This window comes from Dermacentor albipictus, chromosome 2, assembly GCF_038994185.2.
Source record: "Dermacentor albipictus isolate Rhodes 1998 colony chromosome 2, USDA_Dalb.pri_finalv2, whole genome shotgun sequence".
Taxonomy (NCBI): Eukaryota; Metazoa; Arthropoda; class Arachnida; order Ixodida; family Ixodidae; genus Dermacentor; species Dermacentor albipictus.
In genome coordinates, this window is record NC_091822.1 from 173115171 (window position 1) to 173137168 (window position 21998).

General features: G+C 43.7%; 1 protein-coding gene across 3 annotated transcripts in view; it reads left to right on the forward strand.

Annotated features, from left to right (window-relative positions):
* Camta (Calmodulin-binding transcription activator) overlaps positions 1–21998 on the forward strand; it is a 560381-nt gene that overhangs the window by 529576 nt on the left and 8807 nt on the right. For all 3 annotated transcript variants that reach the window (XM_065430476.1, XM_065430477.1, XM_065430478.2), the window contains 14 exons: positions 337–609; positions 1735–1861; positions 2568–2699; positions 4004–4107; positions 4876–5148; positions 10098–10291; positions 10684–10940; positions 11852–11941; positions 12510–12870; positions 13652–13833; positions 14551–14696; positions 15462–15667; positions 16688–16762; positions 18091–18121. In XM_065430476.1, coding sequence (XP_065286548.1) covers positions 337–609; positions 1735–1861; positions 2568–2699; positions 4004–4107; positions 4876–5148; positions 10098–10291; positions 10684–10940; positions 11852–11941; positions 12510–12870; positions 13652–13833; positions 14551–14696; positions 15462–15667; positions 16688–16762; positions 18091–18121 — 2451 coding nt within the window. The remainder of the gene's footprint in view (positions 1–336; positions 610–1734; positions 1862–2567; positions 2700–4003; positions 4108–4875; positions 5149–10097; positions 10292–10683; positions 10941–11851; positions 11942–12509; positions 12871–13651; positions 13834–14550; positions 14697–15461; positions 15668–16687; positions 16763–18090; positions 18122–21998) is intronic.

The following is a 21998-nucleotide window of genomic DNA, read 5'->3' on the forward strand; positions in this document are numbered from 1 at the left end:
GTATTATTGTGAGAAAGCACGCTTGTAAGGCAGCGATCATCTGCATTGTTGCATAAGCGCTCTATAGTGGACCGTACCAGCGACTGATTATTGCTGGGACAGTTTTGGCCTGAGATATATTTCATTTGGTTATCCGCTTACACTGCGTCGTCATGAGCTAGTACGAGAGTCATGTGTCTAATTTTCACACATGCAACAATTTACGCATAAACACAAGTATTAACACCATAAGTAACTTTGTGAATCACGAATTTATATCACCTTCCATTTCCTAGTATTAGCGAGTCAGTCCAAGATTGTCACACTCTCACACATGCCTAATGTCTTCCAATGCAGGTGTTCAACCTGGATACCTTCGACATGCTTACTGACCTGCCGAACTGGGACGACTTTAACTCCGACTTGGCAGCAACCACAACGACCACTTCGTCGTCTGGTGGTACCGGAAGCACTTTATCGTCTTCTTCTTCCGTATTGGGCAGTGGCGGGACTGGGACCCTCTCGCTCGCAAACAAGACGCCCAGCACACAGTCGTCGCACTCGGGCATGACCTACCGAGAAGGCACTGCCAACATCACTGACTACTCGCCTGACTGGTCCTACACAGAAGTGAGTTGTCACGCTCTATGATGGAACTTAGTGACGCTATTCGGCCACCGGAAGTAATAGCTGTCGCATATTACAGTCTCTCTGGAGAGAGATGCATCATCTTCCCATACGCCATCTCTCCTTCAAGATGACGCATAGAACAACATAAAAAAAGAAGTTGCTCAGGTGGTTCATGCTATCTCAGTCATGTAAACTATGCAGTTGCCCACTCCTGTAAATCGAGCCAGAGTTGAGCACTGAGTGCGACTTTCAAAATCACTGAACAAGGATGAATTTTACAAAACCCTGCCGGTATCAGCTCCTTTGTTTGAGCGGTCAGGCCTTTCGTGATTGCTCAGTCACACTGGAAAAAGCTATTGAGATGGAGCATGAAAATAGCATGACTGCAGTACCAAGAACTTGTGTCGTGTGTGTGTGTGTGTGTGTGTGTGTGTGTGTGTGTGTGTGTGTGTGTGTGTGTGTGTGTGTGTGTGTGTGTGTGTGTGTGTGTGTGTGTGTGTGTGTGTGTGTGTGTGTGTGTGTGTGTGTGAGGGGGGGGGGGTCCCTGTCCTCGTCTTTTTCGCGCTGCTTCAAGTTATACTCAGTTTATGCCCAGCATGACTAGTTTAACTGTGCATTGTAAGTCTAAATGAATGAAATGTTCATGAAAACACAAAACTTGCAAGATGATCTTGCCATCACATTTGTGATATTGGAATTCATCAAACCGGATTTTGTAGGTGCATAAAGTCGTATTACATATGGCACAAGCCTTCATAAAAAGCATAAACGTCTCAGCAAGCACTACTCTGTGTTAATCAAACCCTAAGCAGAGATGGCAGAAACAGAAAGCAGCTTAGAATGAAATTCACTGTGTCATAAATGATTCTGCTTACCAGTACATAATATGTAGGATGCTCCGATGTTTGCGAAGGGTTACCTATAACTATAATAGCTTAATTCTCATCAAGCTGGTGGGTGTTAATACAGTTATTTTCTGAACCTCCTACGACCGCTGTATTCCTTTCTTTTTCTTTGTAAAACCGAAATCTACTTCAAGTGCACAGTGCTACCGAGTCATATACGATGTTATGCTCACAGTACAATTTGCCACCATTTTTTCTTTCTTTTATCTTCTAATAACAGGGTGGTGTAAAGGTCCTGATCACAGGGCCATGGTACTCATCATCTTCACCGTATATGATTCTTTTTGATGGAGTCAGTGTACCAACAACGCTAGTTCAAAGCGGCGTGCTGCGATGCTTCTGTCCAGGTAACTGTTTGCTATATCGAAACTTTCTTACTGTCTGCTCTGCATTTCAAGTTGTTTTGATACTGTCATTGTATATAGAAGTAACCCACCGTTCATTCTGTTTAGTTTTGTTTTTTACGATTTTGAAGTGGTAGCTTTGCATCATATGGGTGTATTAGTGAAGAACACTAAAAATGAACAAGCTTGAATTTCATTTCAAGGGAAATTACTTTGTCAATTCGATGTGCATCCGCAAATTTTCTTGCAAATTTTTCCGACAATACCAAACCTGTCACAATAGTTTTCACGTTCCCATGCTTATTGCAGTATTTCTTTAAGTTTATCATTGTCTTCCCACTGATTACCTACATACTCGCTATAAATGCTTGATAGACCATTTTATCCAAAGGTATAATACAATCAATCGGCTTTCGCTTCTCATTCTTGAGAAAGTACATTGTATTTATGTTACTAATCTTAGGCTATACATGTACACTTGTCAAGGTCATAAAAATTTCAAAATTACAACAGTGGGCCGCTAATATAGTGAATTATGCGTGTGGTTCATTATCTAAACTGTGCCATAAGGCGATATATATATTTTACTGTTGTCTAGCTTGTCATTGTCTTTCCATTGACATGGATCCTCGTTATGATCGGAATCACGACAGAGCAGAATTCAAGTGCATGTTATCGAACTTTTAATTGCATTGTTTTATTTTTCCAGCTCATGAAGCCGGATTAGTAACACTCCAGGTAGCCTGTGAAGGCTTTGTCATATCCAATTCAGTCATCTTTGAGTACCGTGAGCAGCCTCTCGTCAGCACTCAAAAGGCCAAAGATTGGTTTGGTGTAGACGGTAAGTACCAGTCTCAGTATACATCCTTATGCATTCGATATTCACAATAAAGCACTTAGTATGCATCACCAGCAATCGCATTTTGCCGAGATCGCACCTTGCTGTGCAGGCGAGTTGTAGTACTTAGCATTATTATATATGGAATCTCAGTTCTTGAATATGTATTAATACCTCGAGCCATGGTCCAAGTTCTACGTAGCAAGGGACACTTTTTAACGTATGTAGTAGAAAAGCGTGCCTTTCAGTCTCCTTCGAATTTGCGGTATTTTCTCACTCCGTAATCTGCACCAACTTCCAAGAAAAAAAAAAACAAATTTTGGGATTATGAGGAACGCGTAGTGGGTGACTCCTAAATAACTTTCACCGCAGGCGTTTTCGCAATTCGCCCCCATCGATATGCGATCGCCGCGGCTTGAGTCGGAAAGGCAATATTTTGACAAATTTACGTATGAATTTAGAATGTGGATTACATTCAAGGATCAGCACTATTGATTTAAACCGAAAAAAAAAACCAAAGTTCGTCAATATTTTTCCAGAATACAATTTTAACCGAAAAGTATCTGTGACTGCAAACTTACGAGAGGGCTAAGACGGCAAATGGCGCGCAGCTGCGAGCGTATAATGTTGAAAAAAGAAAGGCTCGTAAGCTTGACGTAAAAAAGGGCCACGGAGAAAAGCCGTTGATATTTCATCTGAAAAAAATATATTTATCAAGAAAAAGTAAATATTTGGTGAAAATAAAAATCGAAAAAAAGTACGCCGATTATTGGCAAAGTAACCGAAAACTTGAAATCCGATTATATGATATGCGAACCTTACTGTCACGTGCGGCTTCACCGCAATAAGACCAATATTGCCGTGAAGCCACATTTAAAGGCAAGATTTGCGTTTACAAATGCGCTCCGTATTGAGGCCAGATTGCACGATAATTCAACAGATAGCAAAAATAAAATAACTTATGACTAAACTAACGTAACCAAATTGTTTCCTGATTGTACCGGAAATTGTGCCTGCTTTCTTTCGTGGAATTTACACATATTTCTCTGCGAATATTTTCGCATGGTTTATACATTCGGACTCCTTAATTCTCGTTCCCTGTATCTCTCTCTTTCTTTCTTTTTTTGTCTTTCTCGAGAGTTGTAATTGAGGCGCTTGTTATGAGCGGGTGCGAGTTATAGGCACAATAGTTCGGCATGATCAAGTGGAGCCTTATGGGTAAAATGAAATGTGCTGGCTTTCTTTCGAAACATTGTGAAGACACAAGCTTGTTGCAAATATTTAGTGTTTTGTACTTTACCTTGCAGAGGGCACTCTCAAATTCTCATTGCTGGAGCGGCTGGAAATGGTCGAAGCCAGGCTCTCCTTGGGAAACAAAGGTGGCACCCTCTTCCCTGGCGTTTTGGCTCAGGCAAGTGTTCTAACTTTATTTTATTTTTCTGCAAGCCTATGTTTCCGGTAATAGCAGTTATATGCTAGGTTGAATATGCACTCGCGAAAAGTCTGACACATTGAATTATGTTTAAAGTTGTCTAAGCCACAAACTTGATGCAATACCAGAGCGCTGAGTCACGGAGGCATGTCACACGAGACGGAGGTGACGCAACATGGTTCTTCAGTTAAGGACATGGTACTGCAATAAAGGTCAACCCAATTGCAGGACTCTGCTTAATTAGTATCTCTGACCAAATTTATTCTTTTTTTGTGTGTGTGCATTCATCCTACTCCACCATAGGCTCAAACCTTTCTCTACCTCGCATCGTTACTTGTGGAAACGGTGCACCATTTTTGCGACCTCAGTCAAGCAGCGCAATCTCACTTCGATCACTTCTCCACCGGCTTATCCAAGTCGCAGTGAGTGTGTTAACTGCTCCACCAAGTTTCGCGGCTACAGTTGGATGACCACAGGTCGCGCGAATGTGGTGTTGCGCTGCTGATCACGAGGTCGCGGGATCGAATCCCGGCCACGGCGGCCGCATTTCGATGGGGGCGAAATGCAAAAACACCCGTGTGATTAGATTTGGGTGCACGTTAAAGAACCCCAGGTGGTCGAAATTTCCGGAGTCGCCCACTATGGCGTGCTTCATAATCAGAAAGTGGTTTTGGCACGTAAAACCCCATATTTCTTTTTTAGGCCGCCCTAAGGGAAAGCTGACTCTCTCCCGTCGCGTGCGTGCAGGGCTTCGCGGACCGGCAGCGTCCGTTTGAGGAGCGGCTTGTGTCGCTGTGCCAGGAGCTGCGCTGGGGCGCGTGGCTGCCGCGGGGCGGTGGCGATTCGTCGCCCGTGCGCGCCCTGACCCGGCCCGACCTCAGCCTGCTGCACCTGGCCGCGGCGCTGGGCTTCTCGCGGCTGGCGCGTTGCCTGTTGCGCTGGCGCCTCCAGAGCCCGTCGCCCACGCTCGACGCCGAGGTGGACGCGCTCGCCAGGGACGCCGCCCAGTGCACGCCGCTGGTACGTACGTGCGCGCGCACCGCGTGCAGAATCTGAAGTGAAGGGGGCGACAACGACGGTGGATGAAGAAAGAACACACACGCACACAGGGCGCCCTGTGTGTGTTTGTGTGTGTGTGTGTGTGTGTGTGTGTGTGTGTGTGTGTGTGTGCGCGCGTGTGCGTGTGTGCGTGTGTGCGTGTGTGTGTGTGTGTGTGTGTGTGTGTGTGTGTGTGTGTGTGTGTGTGTGTGTGTGTGTGTGTGTGTGTGTGTGTATTCCTTCTTGGTGCACCGTCATTGTCGCGCCTTCATTCAGATCATGCTTAACCGACATGCCCAACTATCCGTCCCAATTGCGTGCAGAGCTCGGGATCACGTAGCAAGTCTTTAGGACACGCTAAAAAAATAATCACTAGACCAATTTTGACTAGCAGATTACATTTTTCTACGCAGTTTTCTCCTTTTATTTCTTTGCTGCTTTTAAAGCAAAGCTTTCTTCGTAGAGTCAGGCATGTTTTGATGCTCTGGTCAATGGTTGGACTGTGCGGAAGTTACGTGCGAGGAGGGGAAGAGAACCAGCGCTGAGAGGCTAAAGAGGTGGACACGGTATGAAGGAACGGGTCAAGAAAGTTGGCGACCAAGCGCAGGCTAATTGAAAGTGCAAATACACAACCAGGAGTCATAAAAAAGGAAGTGAAAGAAATAGAGAAGAGTAAATTGGATGCAAAGGATGGAAACGAGAAAGACCATGGAGATTTACAAAAACGGCAAGAAAGAACTCAGGAGGGAAAATCTGTATGATAACGCATAGGGCAGTGCCCTGCTATTTGAGTCCCGAGCTGGCTGCTTGAGGACAAGAAACATACCGGAGCAAATATGCACCACAGGATGAAGCAGCTGCAGCGTGTGTGTGCTGCAAAAAGAAAAAAAGTGACAGTCACTTTAGCATACGCCAACGAGGGTGAAGGCGGAAGCCTGCGTGCTCAGCGGACATCCATTAAATTACTTGACATTCTCATTCGAATGAGAATGTCAAGTAAGTTTTCTTCCACTAAAGGTCGTGGGTTCGACTCCCACCAAAGGTCAAGGGTTAACTTCCACCAAATGTCGTGTGTTCGAGTGCCCTCATTAACCCTATATTAATTAACTGTGCCTGTTTTGGCATGATTAGCGGCGTCGATGTGGAAGACGACGAACGAGCGGCCCGATTAACTGTGCCATTTTTTTTTCGTGCGTGATCGGCGGCATCGATGTAGAAGAAGACAATGACGAACAGGCGCGCAGTTGCACCAGCGCTCCGATTTTCTGTACTTCACAACGCAACCATGAAAAATAGAGACCTAAGGCTTTCGACTTACGAAAAAAAAAACATCCTCAAGCGACAGAGCATATCGTGACCCATAGGAAGTGTTCGCCTTACAGAAGCATTGAGAGTCAAAGAAGATGGAAGGGTTAACTGGTCAGCAGTCGAGATAAGTTAAAGACGTTTATAGTACTGGTGGAAAGAAAGCAGGGAAGAGATTAGTCACTGCAAGTGTAGGTAACGGCACAATATAGTGATAGAAGCTTTAAATATGAAAGTTAAGATCTACATTAGATAGACAAAAAGCTAGGTGGCAGTAATATAAACCTGAGTAAATCAAGCAAGGTAGGTGACTATTTGTCTTCACCTCGTTTCAAAAGGCATTCCACTGAACATCATCACCATCCTCATGAAGAGAGGTAGTAACGCACGCCGGTTGGTCAGCGCGAATGATGACGTCATCAGGCGCTTGGTCGGCCGCTTCGGCAGAGTGACGCAAAAGTTTCGTTTACACCAATTCCTGATGTGTTTGAGACGTGTGCGATTCTTCTTTAGTTCTTTTTCTTTCTTTTTTCTCTTTTTTTCTTGGGGGGGGGGGGGGGTGCATGGCTTTATATTAGGGAACAAAGTGAGGTACAAACTTGTCCTTCAGAATTATGGCAACCATGGTAGCTTATGCACAAACGAAGAAAAATTGCCAGATTGATTTTTGCTTTACTTTGAAGTGCACTGGTATTTTTTTTTTTTTAAGATACCCAGAAACAATTTTGACGATTTTGTACAAACGTACTGAGCCGTTAGGGTAGGACCTTCTGACCATTAATTGACGCATCTAAGCGCTCCGCGTAAAGCATGTAAGTTATCATAAGGTTTTAAAAATGTGCATCGCTATCGCGATCGCAGCGCTTGACTCCTCTGAGTTTTCATTCGCCCCTGACCAAGTGACGCGAGGTGACCATATGACGCCAGTAGGGTGAGCTATCCGATTGGCTGCCCAGGGCGTCATCGATAATTTTTCCAACTTTATGCTGAACAAACCTTGTTTGTAATAGATGTAATGTTAATTTGTTTCTATGAACAAGAAAATAACAGAAGGACTATGCGCAAGGACAATTTATCACTACACTTAAACACTTCTGGCACACAGCCAGGGTCGTCTGCTTGTGTTACAAAGTGCGCCGTGTTGACGGGAGCTGCGTGGTCTATGTTAGTCTCGATATGCCTTTTTGCGAGCACCATGTTTCGCCCTTGTGTCGTGGGCTGCAAACATAGCGGTCGGTGACATGTCAAGCTGGGACAACATGTCCCTCTGCAAGACAAGCATGCGAGCAGAGTGGCTGCCGCGCTGGTTGTCGGCATCCGATCGGCATCAGCATCTACGCATTTGCGGCCGTCACTTCACGCCGAAGGATTACTACCACAATAGTGTTTCGCATGTCCCGTATTCGGGTAAACACAAGCGCAAGTGGACTCGGCCTGGGCGTTTTGCGGCATAAGCGGAAGCGCAAACGTGAATAGCAATGACAAAGCATATTCTACTTTGCTGCTGGTGTAAATGTTTGGCAGGAGCATAATCGTAAACATGTTTTTTCTAAATGTTTAAAATGGTTTACGATTGGTTACAGCAATATTAGCTCTTTGTTTGGCTGGTTAAGCTCTGCGCCACCAGGTGGCTGGACCGTGCAGACCGATGAGGTTTCCCAGCTCGCCTGTGGTTATGAGAATACCGGACATGCTCGGTGCGGTGACAAAATGCTCAGAACGCACGCTGCTTCGATGACTCTTGCTTTGAATCGACTGCCAGGCGGCTGGCAGATAGGTTGGAGAGGCTTTGCGTGCTGGCTCCAAGACAACCGAAAGTAAACGACACGACTTACCATCATATGACGCAGAGCCAGTGAAGGCGGAGCTAAGCCCTGATTACTGGGCGAACGAGTTGAGGGAAAAATGCACAGCTATGGAGGAAGGTAACTTGTAATTGTCCGTAGCTCTCTTAATATGAGATGCTTCACACAAATTGTGGTTCATATGTTTTACTTAGCTGTACCCTACGTGTTTACAAATTTTGTCCGAACTTTTCGAGGGACCCTTTAAAAAGCCCCTCACCAGGTTTGGTCATTCTTACCAGACCTGGTGACAAGCACAGAGCATACAATGCGCGATAGCGATCGCGTCTGCAAAGTATTACATCGCTACGTGCCGCGGGAAGATCTGAAATTTCAAGCCAACACCATTCTCCCTTCTCCTCGTGGCCGCCCTGCTCCAAGCCGGAGGATGACGTACATGTGCTAGTGCACCTACCTACATACGCGTGTTTTTGCTGTGACATCACTCCTGGTGACGAGTGATTTCAAGAATTATTCAAGGCAGGTGGTGGTAACAACTTTATTGAAATTCTGCTCAGTGATGTTCTGGCAGGCCCGAGCAACATCCGTTATTTGCGTAATATGTTGCTTGAATAGACGAAATAAAGGTTACATAAATAGTAAAACACACAAACCAAATTTCTGCGTGTTTTTGTTTTACTTTGCACCGCAGCAAGAGAGAGGTACTTCCTTTTGGTCCGCTTGTTCCCATGTCGTGCAGTCTCACGCGCAGACACCGAAACTATGTAATTTTCTAACATGTTCCAGCGGGGGATCATGCTCTGTGATCCGCTTGTGCTTGCCTCAGTATTTGTGTAGCACTGACTTATACCGCTAGTCAGGTGTCCTCGTGCGCAGCGCGCAAAATCGTTCGTTGTGCGAAACGAAACAGTGACAACAGCGCTCGCGATGCCCCCAGCGGAAATGCGCCGCACCGCATAAAAGTGAAGAGAGAAAAAAAAGTGAAGGTGGGGCCTGTGACGTATGCGCTACGCGATCCTCGAGGTCCGGTATGGGAGAATGCAGAGAAAGAATTTCCCTTGCGGAGGCTAGACGGGGCAAGTGGAGAGAGTGTCTCGCTTTGGCAGTGGAGCTCACCTCCTGAAGTCATGGGTTGGGTAGAACTTGTTACTGGGCGAGTTGATTGGGATCTAATGAATACACTGTTGCGCCAAAAAAGGAAAAATAAAGACTCGGGAAGGTGAGTACTCAATCTGTAGTTCAATCTGTAGCTCAATCTGTCATTTCGTACTCCCCCTCCCAAGTCTTTATTTTTTCCTTTTTATGGCGCAATAATGTATTCATTAAGTCAGGGGTTGGCGGCACTGAAATATTTCCATCTCGGCTATTAAAGAGCTGATTTGAAAAATTGTTGCAGCACAACGCTCCCTAGAGGACACGTAACAACTTCCAGTGTATAACCGTAGTTTGCTGTGTGGCCTGGTGAGGGGCCCTTTAATAGAAGGTTTGCTAGCTTCAGTCAGTAGAAGCTATAGGGGTACTGTCCTCAATCTTTCGATTTCGCATTTTGTGGTCTACCAGACCTTCTCTACTGGCAAAAGTGACCTATTTGCAATTACAGAAGTGTAATGTACTGGCACGACCTAGGTTCTTCTTTTTTTTATTGTCCCTATAAATCTGCAGAGTGTAATGCCCCTCTCATTATGCAAGCATGCTTTCGTTACTCAGTTCACTCAACTAATTATTTATTTCTTAATTCTTCCTACTGCTGAATAGAAATATGTCCCTTTATACAGTGCTTCTGAAAGCATTTCTATTCATTGCCTTTTTTCACCCCTTCAGCACTGGGCATGTGCTCGAGGTCAACGAGAGGTGGCCTTGCTGTTGCTTCAGTGGAATATCTCGGCTGCCGCTGCCTGCAATGCGGACGGCCAAACAGCTACCGCACTTGCTCGTGACAGTGGGCATGCCAGCCTTGCTGAAGAGCTGGAGCAAGCAGCCACCAAACAGCAGCATTCACAGGATTCCACCAGCAGGTACAGTCGGACCAAGATCTAATGAAATTCCGCAGCTGTTGCAGGAAGTGAACCTCATGCCCACTGTATTCATTTCACCCTCTGTTTTGTACATTTGTATGCACAATAAAATACAGAGGGACACAGTCCAAGAATATGAAGAAATGGCAGAATTCACTAGCATTGCAATGCAGGCTTGCTGATATGGCATCTTCGAGGACTAATGTAGCACATACAAACAAGGACACAAGAAGGCACATGAGCACGAGTGCCACTTCCATGAGTTCATGTGTGTCCTTGTGTCCCCGTCTGTATGCGCCACATTAGTGCCGCAGGAAAGAATTAAGCATGAGGATATCTGTTATCATCCTAGTATTGAAGCTTTACTACCTGCCATTTTTTTTTTTTTTCAGTGCACACTGCCAGTTGCTACAGCAGCAGCATGTGCGGAGCTCAAAGGGCTCTTCAACATCTATGCACAGTCGGCTGACCAAGCGAGCATCAGCCGACGGCAACATGAGTGGCAGCTCGTCTGCTGAAGCTGAATCCTCCAAGCGCTCCTCCATAGACAGTGGCATGTGTGAGGGCTCCTCGTCTCTCCCTTCGTCAATGCTGCTCTCCTCAAGGCTCGTCTCCAAGCTGGAACTTGGCAGTGTTGTTCTCGAACCAGGTATGTTTCAATCGACATATATTGTATGCAGTACAGCCCACTTTCAAAGGAGCTTTCAACAGCCAGATTGTATTTGGCTGCCGAGTACAGCTCTATTATGGTGTGGAGGCTGGCAGACTATATTCAGATCCATAGATGTCGTCCTAGCGCCTCCTGTCAGTCATTTCATTTCTCTTAATAAAGTAGAAGGTGTATAAGTTTTGTTGACATCAGCTAGGTGTTCCCTTTAGGAATGGACAATACTTTACGCTGCTTCTTGGGATTGTCTGTCTTCTTAATAATTTACCAACAAAAAATTGCTTTAGCATAGTGTACAGAAATGGTAATACGTGTTTTCTACTTAGTTAAGCATATGTTTGTATAGTAATGAAGCCCATGTTAACAGTTCATTAGGTTTTCTGCTTTAATGGGAGCACAATAATTTGTTTTGTGCTGTATACAGTGCAGTCCACTTACAAAGATGCTCATAACATCCAAGTGTCCAATAATTAACCTTGTATAATTGTATCCACACAAATTCTTGCTATCTTAATATACATTGTGGCACAATAAACTCATTGGTACAACTATATATGCACATATATTATAAAGTGATATCGTTTTAAGGTGACTGCAAGGCACAAACTGTTGTGAAATTACCGTTTATGCCAAACTCTTTGAAATTGTATTTTTCAGAAAATTACAATAATTATAAGGCCTGGCACGACAATGGCAACGAGTTTGCAAGTGTTTGCTGTAGCAGCGTATCAAGTATAATGCCAACCTTGGTCATGCCACAGCCCGATAGAAAACTGAAAATTAATATGACTGTGTTTGCACTGTACGTGAGCAAGCATTTGTCATTTAAAATGCTTTTAAGTGATTAAATGCGCGTAGGAAGCCTCCCTTTGTTTTTCTTCTTCTTTCTTTAGATGCGCAGGGAAGCAGTGAAAGTCCATTTATTGATGTTGTTGGAGTCTCGGATGAGGAATTAGAAATGCAGAATCCTGTCCGATCTTCAGGTGAGCCCTTTTCCTTAACTTCCAGCTTTCGGTTCAGGTATCCTGAGAAGATTGCTCATACCATCTCAACTCACTGTCACTTACCTGAATCACTTCAAATCAGTCAGATGCTAACGGTAGCCAATCAATAGTGTTGGATGGGCAACATAAAAATGCTTGTGTTACAAAGTCTTGATGCTTTAATGCGGTGCACCAAGCTTTCATTACCAACCTTTCCCCTTTTTAGTGAACAAAAATGTGAGGAAGAATTGAATGACTTCTACATTTTCCTTGTTTCTCTCTCATTTTTGTTTCTTTGTTTTGATTAAAGTGCTCTAGGAAAGTGATTGCCTTCAGTGCTTACTAGTCTCTTACCAAACGCGATTTGGGCAATGCCACTGTTCATCATTTCTTACTGGCATGGCAACAGCGATTGAATTGTTTTCGAGTGTGAAGCATGCATATAGTGTGGTATGCACGGCACATTCCCTTAGCACTGACCGTACACTGCTTTCTCTTATCTGTAGTACACTAAACACTTCATTGGTCAACATCAAAACTGTAATGTATGCCACTCAACTTTTTGTAGGGACGAGTCCGTTGGGTAGGAGGCGAGAGAGCCACGGCAATGCGGGCTGCGACCTGGGCACTTCGTCCTCGGCCACGGCTGATGCCGCAGCTCATGTTCCGGGAGACAGCCGTGTTCTCACGCTCGCTGAGCAGATAATTGCAGCGCTGCCAGAGCGCATCAAGGCAGCACCACGTGCACTCGACGATGATGAGGACGACTCAATGGAGGCTGAGGGCCTGTTCCTGCTGCTGTCGTCACCCGACATGGCTGGTGGACCCCACAGCCCTGGCCTGGCGGCCACCATGTGCCCTGTCGATGATCCGCCACCACCACTTCTCAGCGACGACTTCAATTTTGAGTTTAGCGACTACAACTACAGGTAATAATAGCAACGAATGAGGTTAGTTGGGGTTATGGTGTTGATATACAGTGATACACATACTATCTTTTTATCTTTATCCAGTTGCCGCATTTCACTGGATAACAAATGTTGAAAGTTATAAATCAGCATAAGACACGCCTTTCTGTATCGAAATTTTCTTGAATGTTATCACTGGTTCTATCTGTTGTTTATGTTTTCATCAAGCCCTCTGTAACCAGATTGCATTTGCGACGCGAACAATGTAGTACAATCTGGAAGGCATGCGAGCACCAGCAGTTATGCTGAAATCTTCTATAAGTCATGCATAAATAGGCGATGTGCTTGACCCAGAGGCCAGATTCTCGATGATCGCTGACTTTGTTTTCGACTATCATTGTGAGTGTTACTTATTTTACCTATTTTTTATTTTTTATTGGGTTGCACAAGTTCACCCAATAAAGAGCTAAATTTGTAACTCACAGTTTTGATGCCATGTCATTCTTCACTGTCACTACAATCTGACAATAGCGAAAAATTGTGTGTGCTTTACTTAAGTATTAAGCTTGTGCTGTGGGAGTACAAATTATAATAGGTGATATTAACAAAAATTAACAGCTTTTTATTTTCACACCTGATTCTTAGCTACACACATCAAATATAAAGTTATTCAATTTATCAGTGAAGGCTGCACAGTCAATCTCATTAACTTCGTTTCATTCTGCTATCTTTACTTCCATAAGAAGACTCAAGTAGTTGGTTGTCTACCAAAATATTTGTTTCCCAAATTTATTTTGTCTAGGTACTGCGAAGCAGGAACTCCGTCATCATCCCTGAGCCCAGCGTCATCATCATGTCTGCAGAGTCCTGGAAGTTTTACCTTAGAATCCCCCTCGCCTCCACCAACCACTGCTGATTTCTGCGAGTTCTTCAAAGCGTCTGGGAAGATCATGGAGAGAGATTTCTCCAATCTTACCCTTTCAGGTAGGAAGAAGGTTGGAGTGGTGCACAACACTAGCGAGTTAATTGTCTACTACAAATGAATATACTATTATCTGTAGTCTCATGCAGTGTGATACCTTCTGACTCTCGGCTTCTGCCGCTACCAGTTTATGACTCTGAGCTTCACATTATGACGAACTGACGGGACAGGTTGTTATACATGTCTGCTTGAACACAGTGCACAATAGATTGACAGGGACTGACAGAGTAATGACACTACAGAGCTTTGTGGTTTTCACGGTGTCATTACTCTATCAGTCCCTGTTGATTTATTGTGTGCTGTTTCAAGTAGTTATTTATGACTCTGAGTTTCACAAAGCTTCACATTTGACTATTCTGCTTTTCTCTGTCAGCAGTATAAGTGATAGGATAAGTATTTGAATGTAGTCTTATATAATGCTGTATCACGTACATGTGAAGCATAAATGTATAAAGTAGGCCATCTCTGATGTTTAATGAATCTCAAGAGTGATTTTTTGTACTGAAAGATATCCAGTTACCAAGTATGGTGTAGGCCAAGCCCCAAACTAAGCATGCAAGCTGAAATTAGGCTGATGTCACATGGAAAAACGAAAGCAAAAGTAAAAATAATGTGTTGTAGACAGCTCTAACTCACTCAAGTTTTCATTTGTCCACAATAGTGCACTACATGTTACAATTAGGGTGGGCCTTTCAGTTACAAACTTCTGTTTTCAACAGACAAGGAGCAACGGGAACTGTACGAGGCAGCCAAGATCATCCAGAAGGCGTACCGCTCCTACAAGGGTCGCAAGCGCCAGGAAGAGCAAGAGAAAGAGAGAGCTGCCGCTGTGCTCATTCAGAGCTATTACCGGAGGTACAAGCAGGTAGGTGCTTCTCTGAAATATCTTGTGTCCTGCTTTTTTTTTTGCATGCCACTATAGCTCCACATTCACAAACGGGCTCCGATTCAAGCCACTCGGATATTTCTGCGGCGAGGATCAGCTTAACCTACACACCTTAAATCGAGTGTGTTTGAGTAGACACAACATTTTCACACGAGAATCACCATGTAACATAATTGAAGTGCAGTGATCACTTCAGTTGAAGGGCAACACTGGGTGCCATACACTTTCCTGAGACAAGGTGGAGTAGAGGAACATTCTAGAATATGATCACTAAGTGTACCAACTTGGCTGCTTTCTGCACAGAAAAATGAAGCATCGTATTTTCCTAACAGTTACCAGTACTGTTCTTTAAGTGAGAGTACTGTGTTTAGTTACTAGATATTTGTATTTTTCACGTCTTTTGTTGTTCACCTATTCCTTCACTAGCTTCTTTGAAATCATCTTCACTGCTGTCTTTTACACCTTCCTCTTGTCTCCATCTCAGATTTCTTGTGCCTTCTTGTTGCTGCTGTTATTTTCCTCTTAGTTACATGGTCAAACTGTTTTATTTTGTACCTTTCAACATTGGTCTCATTGTCATTCTGACAGTGAGATTTGTACATTCCGACTTTGTTTCTTTAACTTCAATTTTACGTATGTCTTTTATCCTTGATCTTTACTTTTCTTATGCAAGAAAGCTGTGTGAAGCACACACTCGCAATGCTGACCCACATCTTATTGTCATTCTCTGCTTGTTTCGTACAGTACATGTACTACAAGCAGATGACCAAGGCAGCCGTTGAGAGCTTCCACGGTTGGTGTGAGCAGCACAAGAGGTTCAAGAAGAGCCCCGACGGAGAGGCGGCCACAGGCAGCCCTGGACAAGGCTTTTTCCACAGGGGTTACTCGGACGACAGGCGGCCATCGTCCCTCTCCAGCCGGGAGGGAACTCCCACCGCCTCGGCTTTCAGGTCTTTCTCTGTCTCTTACAAGCTTCTGTTCTTACAACTTTCACATTATCTAGCACATAAAGTAACTTCACATTCCGGAAATTAGGCATGGTTGATAGCCTTAAGCCATAGTCTTCAATCACAAATATGTTGGGGATTCCTTTGCATCACTGAAAGTGATTGCGGTGCCTTGAAAAAAGTTGGAAGGTGACCACTTTAAAAGCAGGCTTAGGCTTGCCACTTTTGGACATTCACTTGCCATGATCTTTGGGCTTATTAGCGTTTGCACTTTCTTTATGAAGAGAAATCATAACCTGATGTATATTTCTGCAATTATATGCCATTGCAGCTGGTCAGATTTACAGGTCACCCAGAGAGAGGCATTCAGTACAATCTTCAATGTTGGACGCTAGAATAGCAACCCAGAAATCGCTCATTGCTGAGTTGCTCACTGCTTAACCCATCGTTGCTTAATGAAAAATTGGTCAACATGTGCAAAGTATTATTTTTTCCTGGATGTTTTCAACGAGTACAATCTCCCTAACATGTGAATGAAAACCTAACACGTATCTATATTTTTACATTCTAAAAGGCTGCATTTTTTTAAAGAACCTGATTGTGAATTCATCTGGTTATCATGGAGAGGGAAGTGAAGTTATGATGCTTACGTGGAGATATATCTGGTGCAGCTAACTGTGAGCTTTGTATTGTTTGTTTATTAGCAAAATAATCTTTCCAAAAAACTGTACGCCTTGCCCTACTGCTGGAACTTAGCAATGTTGCATGACTACATTCCTGGTCAGTAGGCAAGTACACTCAATGCCGCACATCCAGTGCTGGCTTTCTTCTTTACATTAAACGCAGCTAAGTAAAACAATAGAACATGGTAAAACATAGTTAAAATATTTGTGTCGGTTTCAAACAGTTTTACGCTGAAAATTGCAGGGGTAAAATTTGCATTGTGTTTATGCAAATACAGTTTGTACTCGCAGCTGAGGAGAGTGTGGTTTAGAGTCCTTAAGTATCAAGTTTCCATTGCAGGCGAACATATTCCCAGCGGCGTCAGCACCAGGCCGCTAGGAAGATTCAGCAGTTCATGAGACAGTCGAAAAACAAGTGAGTATACTCATAGGAGCACTTTTTTTTTTCCTATCACCTTCAAAAGCACGAGTATTATGAGGGACCTGAATGAAATGCCGCGCGTTATTCTTAGCTGCCAAGGCAAAAATAGCTGGCAAGTTGAACTGGTTTATCGTGCAATTCTAAGGACATACAGGTTGTTTATTGCTCTGAAAGTGTTAAGTGGTCAGAAATGAAAATTGGGCAGTAAAATAGTTACTATACCGTTGGGTTATAGACCTGTCGGTAGTGACGTCTGTCACTGCAGGTTTCACATCAGCCAGATGTGCTCTGTAGACAACCAGACTCAAACTAGTTGCAGTGCCTTGAAGGTTTACTTGTCATTTAACAGATTTAAAACTGGTGCTGCAAGCAATTCAGAATATTAACATCTTGGCTTTATAGTGCTGCTCAAAAATGTCACATCCATAAATTTGTTTCTGGATAGATACATACGAAGGCCTCCTTTTGTATGAATTAGTGAAGGCAAGGCGCAGAAGACCAGGACCAGGACCGGTCCTGTAGTTTGTGTTCTTCTTCTTGAGTCCTGGTCTTCTATGCCTTGTCTTTACTAATTCAAGCATGAACCAACTAGCCCAAGCAAGAGTTTTACCTCCTTTTGTATCAAGGAGCCAACAGGTGTCATCTCACCATAGAAGGACATGCTTGGGATACACATTCCCACTTCTTTCTTACACTATACATTTTATTGCCCTTCACCTATTCTCCAGCATTCTCTCACTCATCTGTATTATTTTTGAATATGAATCACCCCTTTGGCTGATTTTTAATCTCAATATTTTCTGGGCCTCTGCTCTTGCCTCATATATTTACTGCTGAAGAGCATTACACTTCGTACAATGCATGTATACATGCATATGGAACACTGTTTTGTCTGAGGACAGTAGGGGGTGGATACTAATCAACCCCCTAAACAGTGGCATACGCAGTGACGAGGCATGGGTTGATCCTAATCACTACTCCTCCCCCCCCCCCCTTCTTAATTAATTATGTGCCTAAACCGCTATCGCTCTTACTCTGCCCTTTAATCAACATACTTGAATGCATTTAAACAAAGTGTTGATGCTGCAGCTATGGCCACTAATTGCAAAGATTGCTGTCCGAATCGGAATCAGCCTTGAAGATAACGCACTACTCGCTACACTTTGCTTATGCATCTATACATAGCATGATTAAATCATTTTAGGTACCACCAGTGTGCATGCAACAGCAGTTCTGTCATTATCCTTCCCTCTGTTTTATTCCTAAGCTCACATAGTATGCTGACAGGCTTTCTCTTTCTCTCTCGTACTTTCACACAAAAGCAGCATGTGGGAGTTTTTACATGGGAAAGTGGTGAGTCGTCTCTTCCTGCTCTCAATCGCTCATTCTTACTCTCTTTATTTCCCTGCACCTTCTTATTCTCACTCACACATTTGGTTACTGCTTTCTTTCTGTGACATTTTCTTGAATGCAGCACATATATTTCTGCAAGAATGCAACACGCACAAAATGTTTTCAAAGTGTGAAAGGTGAGGTGGATCCATGGCAGAGTGGAGTGTAATTAATAAAGGAGCAGGGAAAGCAGCGATGAAGGAAGCTAATTGGTTGCTGTTTGTCTTTCGGCGTGCACAAACTACTGTATGCAGACACAAGTTGTATGTGAGCATATGTGATTGGAGTGCAACATTTATGTGTTCCATTTCAATGGTCACGTGTTCCTTGCCTCTGTGAAAGTGAGACAAAGGACTCGCAGGATAATGACTACTTCATTCGATCAGCAGTGGGACAAGGGGAGTTGTTCACAGCATCAAGTTGTTGCTCCGAATAACCAAGTCCTCTTGTCGAAACGTTGGCCCCTGGCTTAGGCGTTTCTTGCTCACTCCCTATTGATCATTTCTATGTAATATCTTTACAATGAAAACAGTTGCATTAACGTTTGAAATTATGATTTTTTAAATGACACTGCTCTTTTTACACTAGCTTATTTGCTAACTCAAATAAGAATCAAATGTGCGGGACTGCCATGGGTCTAAGATTTGTACCACTTTGCCTTCATACATACTGAAGATCACATTGGAGCAGATCACATTGGAACTTTTGCATTGTTCATACGCTAACGGAATCCATGTTTACACGGATGGTTCCATCTCGGAAAATTCCATGGGCGCCATTGTTCTACCATCTCAATCGGTCGTCATCAAGTTTAAGACTTCACACGTAACGACATCTACAGGTTCCGAACTGGCTGCTCTTCGCGCTGCTGTCGAATACATTGAAAAAGAACCGCCCAACAAATGGGCAATATTTTTTATTCGAAAGCAGCCCTCCAGAGCTTGCGAAGTTTACGACGTGGCAATTACGAACAGCTGGCGTCACAAATCAACAAAACCTGCCATTGCGCTTCTTAACGAGGGCATGATAGCATATTTCAGTGGCTGCCAGGGCATTGTGGCGTCGTTGGTAATCACCTGGCTGATGACGCTGCCCGACGTGCCCAGGCTGGCGCACCGACACTCCTTATACCTTTATCGAGAGTCGGCGCTGCAAGAGAGCTTCACAGTCTCGCTCGTACGATCATCTTAAGTTACTGGCATACACCACAGAACTCTAAGTATCGTTTATACAGCCTCGACCCGTCACTGAAACTTAAATTATTAGCGAACCTTCCATGAAGTGACGCAACACTGCTGTGTCGGCTGTGGGTAGGAGTAGCATTCACCAACTCCTACAGCTATCGTTTTGGAATGGCGGATTCACCAATGTGCGCTAAGTGCAAGTGTGAAGAGACCATCAGTCATCTTCTGTACCGCTGTTCTCGCTTCGATAATCAACGTGAGACTCTCCAGTGTGCCTTGAATAGACTTGATGACAGGCCATTTACGGAAGCAAAGATCTTGGGAGCCTGGCCTCACAGTTCATTAGCCCAGAAAGCAGTTCGAGCTCTTTTTCACTGCCTGAAGGCAACAGATTTGAGTGCCCGACTATAGACATCCTACACTTAAGTTTTCCCTCTCTCTCTTTCACTCCCCATTCCCCTCCCCACGTGTAGGGTAGCAAACTGGACTCAGTCTGGTTAACCTCCCTGCCTTCCCTTCTCCTCTCTCTCTCCTCTTCTCTTCTCTTTCAGAGAAGCATAGAATATATCAACTTTGCCCCCTAAGATGCTCTAATAAATGCAGTTTACAGAATTGTGATATTTTATATTGCTGTTACACACTTGTAAACATTATGCTTCATTTTCTCCCCCCCTCAATTTCTGGCAATGTTTGCATTAAAGAATTGACAGCCTTTTTGTTAATTTGCATATATAAATAAATTGATGACCTTAGTCAAAAATCTGCTCCAAACATTCAGTAGATCGTAACTTTCTCCTTGAAATGAAGTGAACCTAATCAATATTGGTTCAATAAATGCCAAATATATATTCTTGTGGGGGGCTCTTTAGGTAGAGCTTTTGCTTACACTACTGGAAATTGTTCATTGTCTGTGATGGTTTTTTAATTTCTTTCCTTGTTTTTTTGTCTGTAGTCCTTATAGCCCTTGCAGGCGTCTCAGACTAGGGCTGGGCAAAGATACTTTGCAATATTATCATGATACGATACAACATACTCGAGCAACAAGTATTTGAGATACAGATACAAGATACTACCCCAATTATTGTATCCACTACAATAATTTTATATTATATTTAATTATATATCTATATATATAAAATGTAGCAGTAAACACATATGCCCAAAAATGCTTGCTTGGAAATTTCTTAACTCCGACCAACCTTGTTTCATTTGGATGAAATGTCTGTTAGTATCTAAACATTTTTGTCTTTCTTGCTCAAAGTATAATAGTATCATTCTGAAGCAATTTATTAGGGCTGCTTTAGCAGCTTAACATGAATGCTCTTTATATGCTGTGCTGTCAGAAGCTTTTGCTTGTCGCTTTTGTAATTGAAGAGAGTTGTTATTCTTGCTTGCTGTCCAGCTAGCGGGTCACCACCATGCTGAAGCACGTCAATAAGAAGCCTCTACACGTAAACGTATTACCATTTGTGCATGTAACATAGTCCAAAAAATTCACTGTCGACTACGATACTCTCTGATGTGAAATTTCAGTGAAGCTCTATACATGTTTTCATTTCGAGATATATTGACACGAAGAATTGATATAGTCGGTGATTGTCGAAACCTTGATCTGCGGGTCAAGTGCGCTGGCTTTTATACATGACTCGTTGAAGGTTCCAGTATAATCGCTAGTGCCATGTGGCTTCCAGAAAGTACTACACGATTCACATCGTGCATACAATCAGATTACGAAACAATCACAAACCATGACAATCAAAACAAGCGCAAATAAGACCAAACTAAATAAACCAAACAAGCACGAGGAAGTGGTGATGCGAGCAGACGATAGTATGAAGCGAGTGGTCTGGCTCAGACCAGTTACGTGTATGCATCGAGCGGTGACAGGTCTGCATAATACCAGTTTCCCGCGTGCTGGTCACTCAAGGGGCCGCTCTCATTGGTCTCCGCCGTTTGCACCTTGCGACTTTCATAATTCACTCCACCTTTGCTCTTTCATCTTTCTCTGTGCTTGTTCATTCGGTTACGCCGCCAACGTCGTCAACGCAGACGCTGACACTTGCCGCAGGAGCGGGCGCCTAAGATCTGCGCTATGAATATTGCTTTTTGTGCTTGCGAGAAACAATCACGTACACAAAATAGCTGCCTTATGCACATGTCTTTGGGAAGCAGCGCCATCCATGCTTTGGTTCACAACACACAAACTTACATCCATGAGATCCTTCAAATCGCTGAGGTGATAAAAACCACTAGATGCGAGGCAATCCCATTCTTGCATTATTCAGACATCGTACCAAAGCACCACGCAATATAAACTTCGATGACAACACTATAGCGGCATCAAAGTTTTGCACGAAACACGCCGTATGCATTGGCATTCACAGAACAGTACGGTGCCTACCAGCAAGTGTCATGGCACCGACGAAACTAAAAACAGAAGATCAAGACACCAAAAGGTTGGCTGCGCACAGACGTTTGCGTGCTTGTCTTTGTAGAGATGGCACGAGTGCCAACACGTGACTCTGCTCCACTAATAAGGACGTGCAGACCTCATTACCTGCCCTCACTCAAGGGCTCTGGCAGAAAGAAAAAAGGATATCACTGCCTATAGTTTTATTGGGGTGGCTTAGTGGCAGCAGCATCAGCACGAGAAG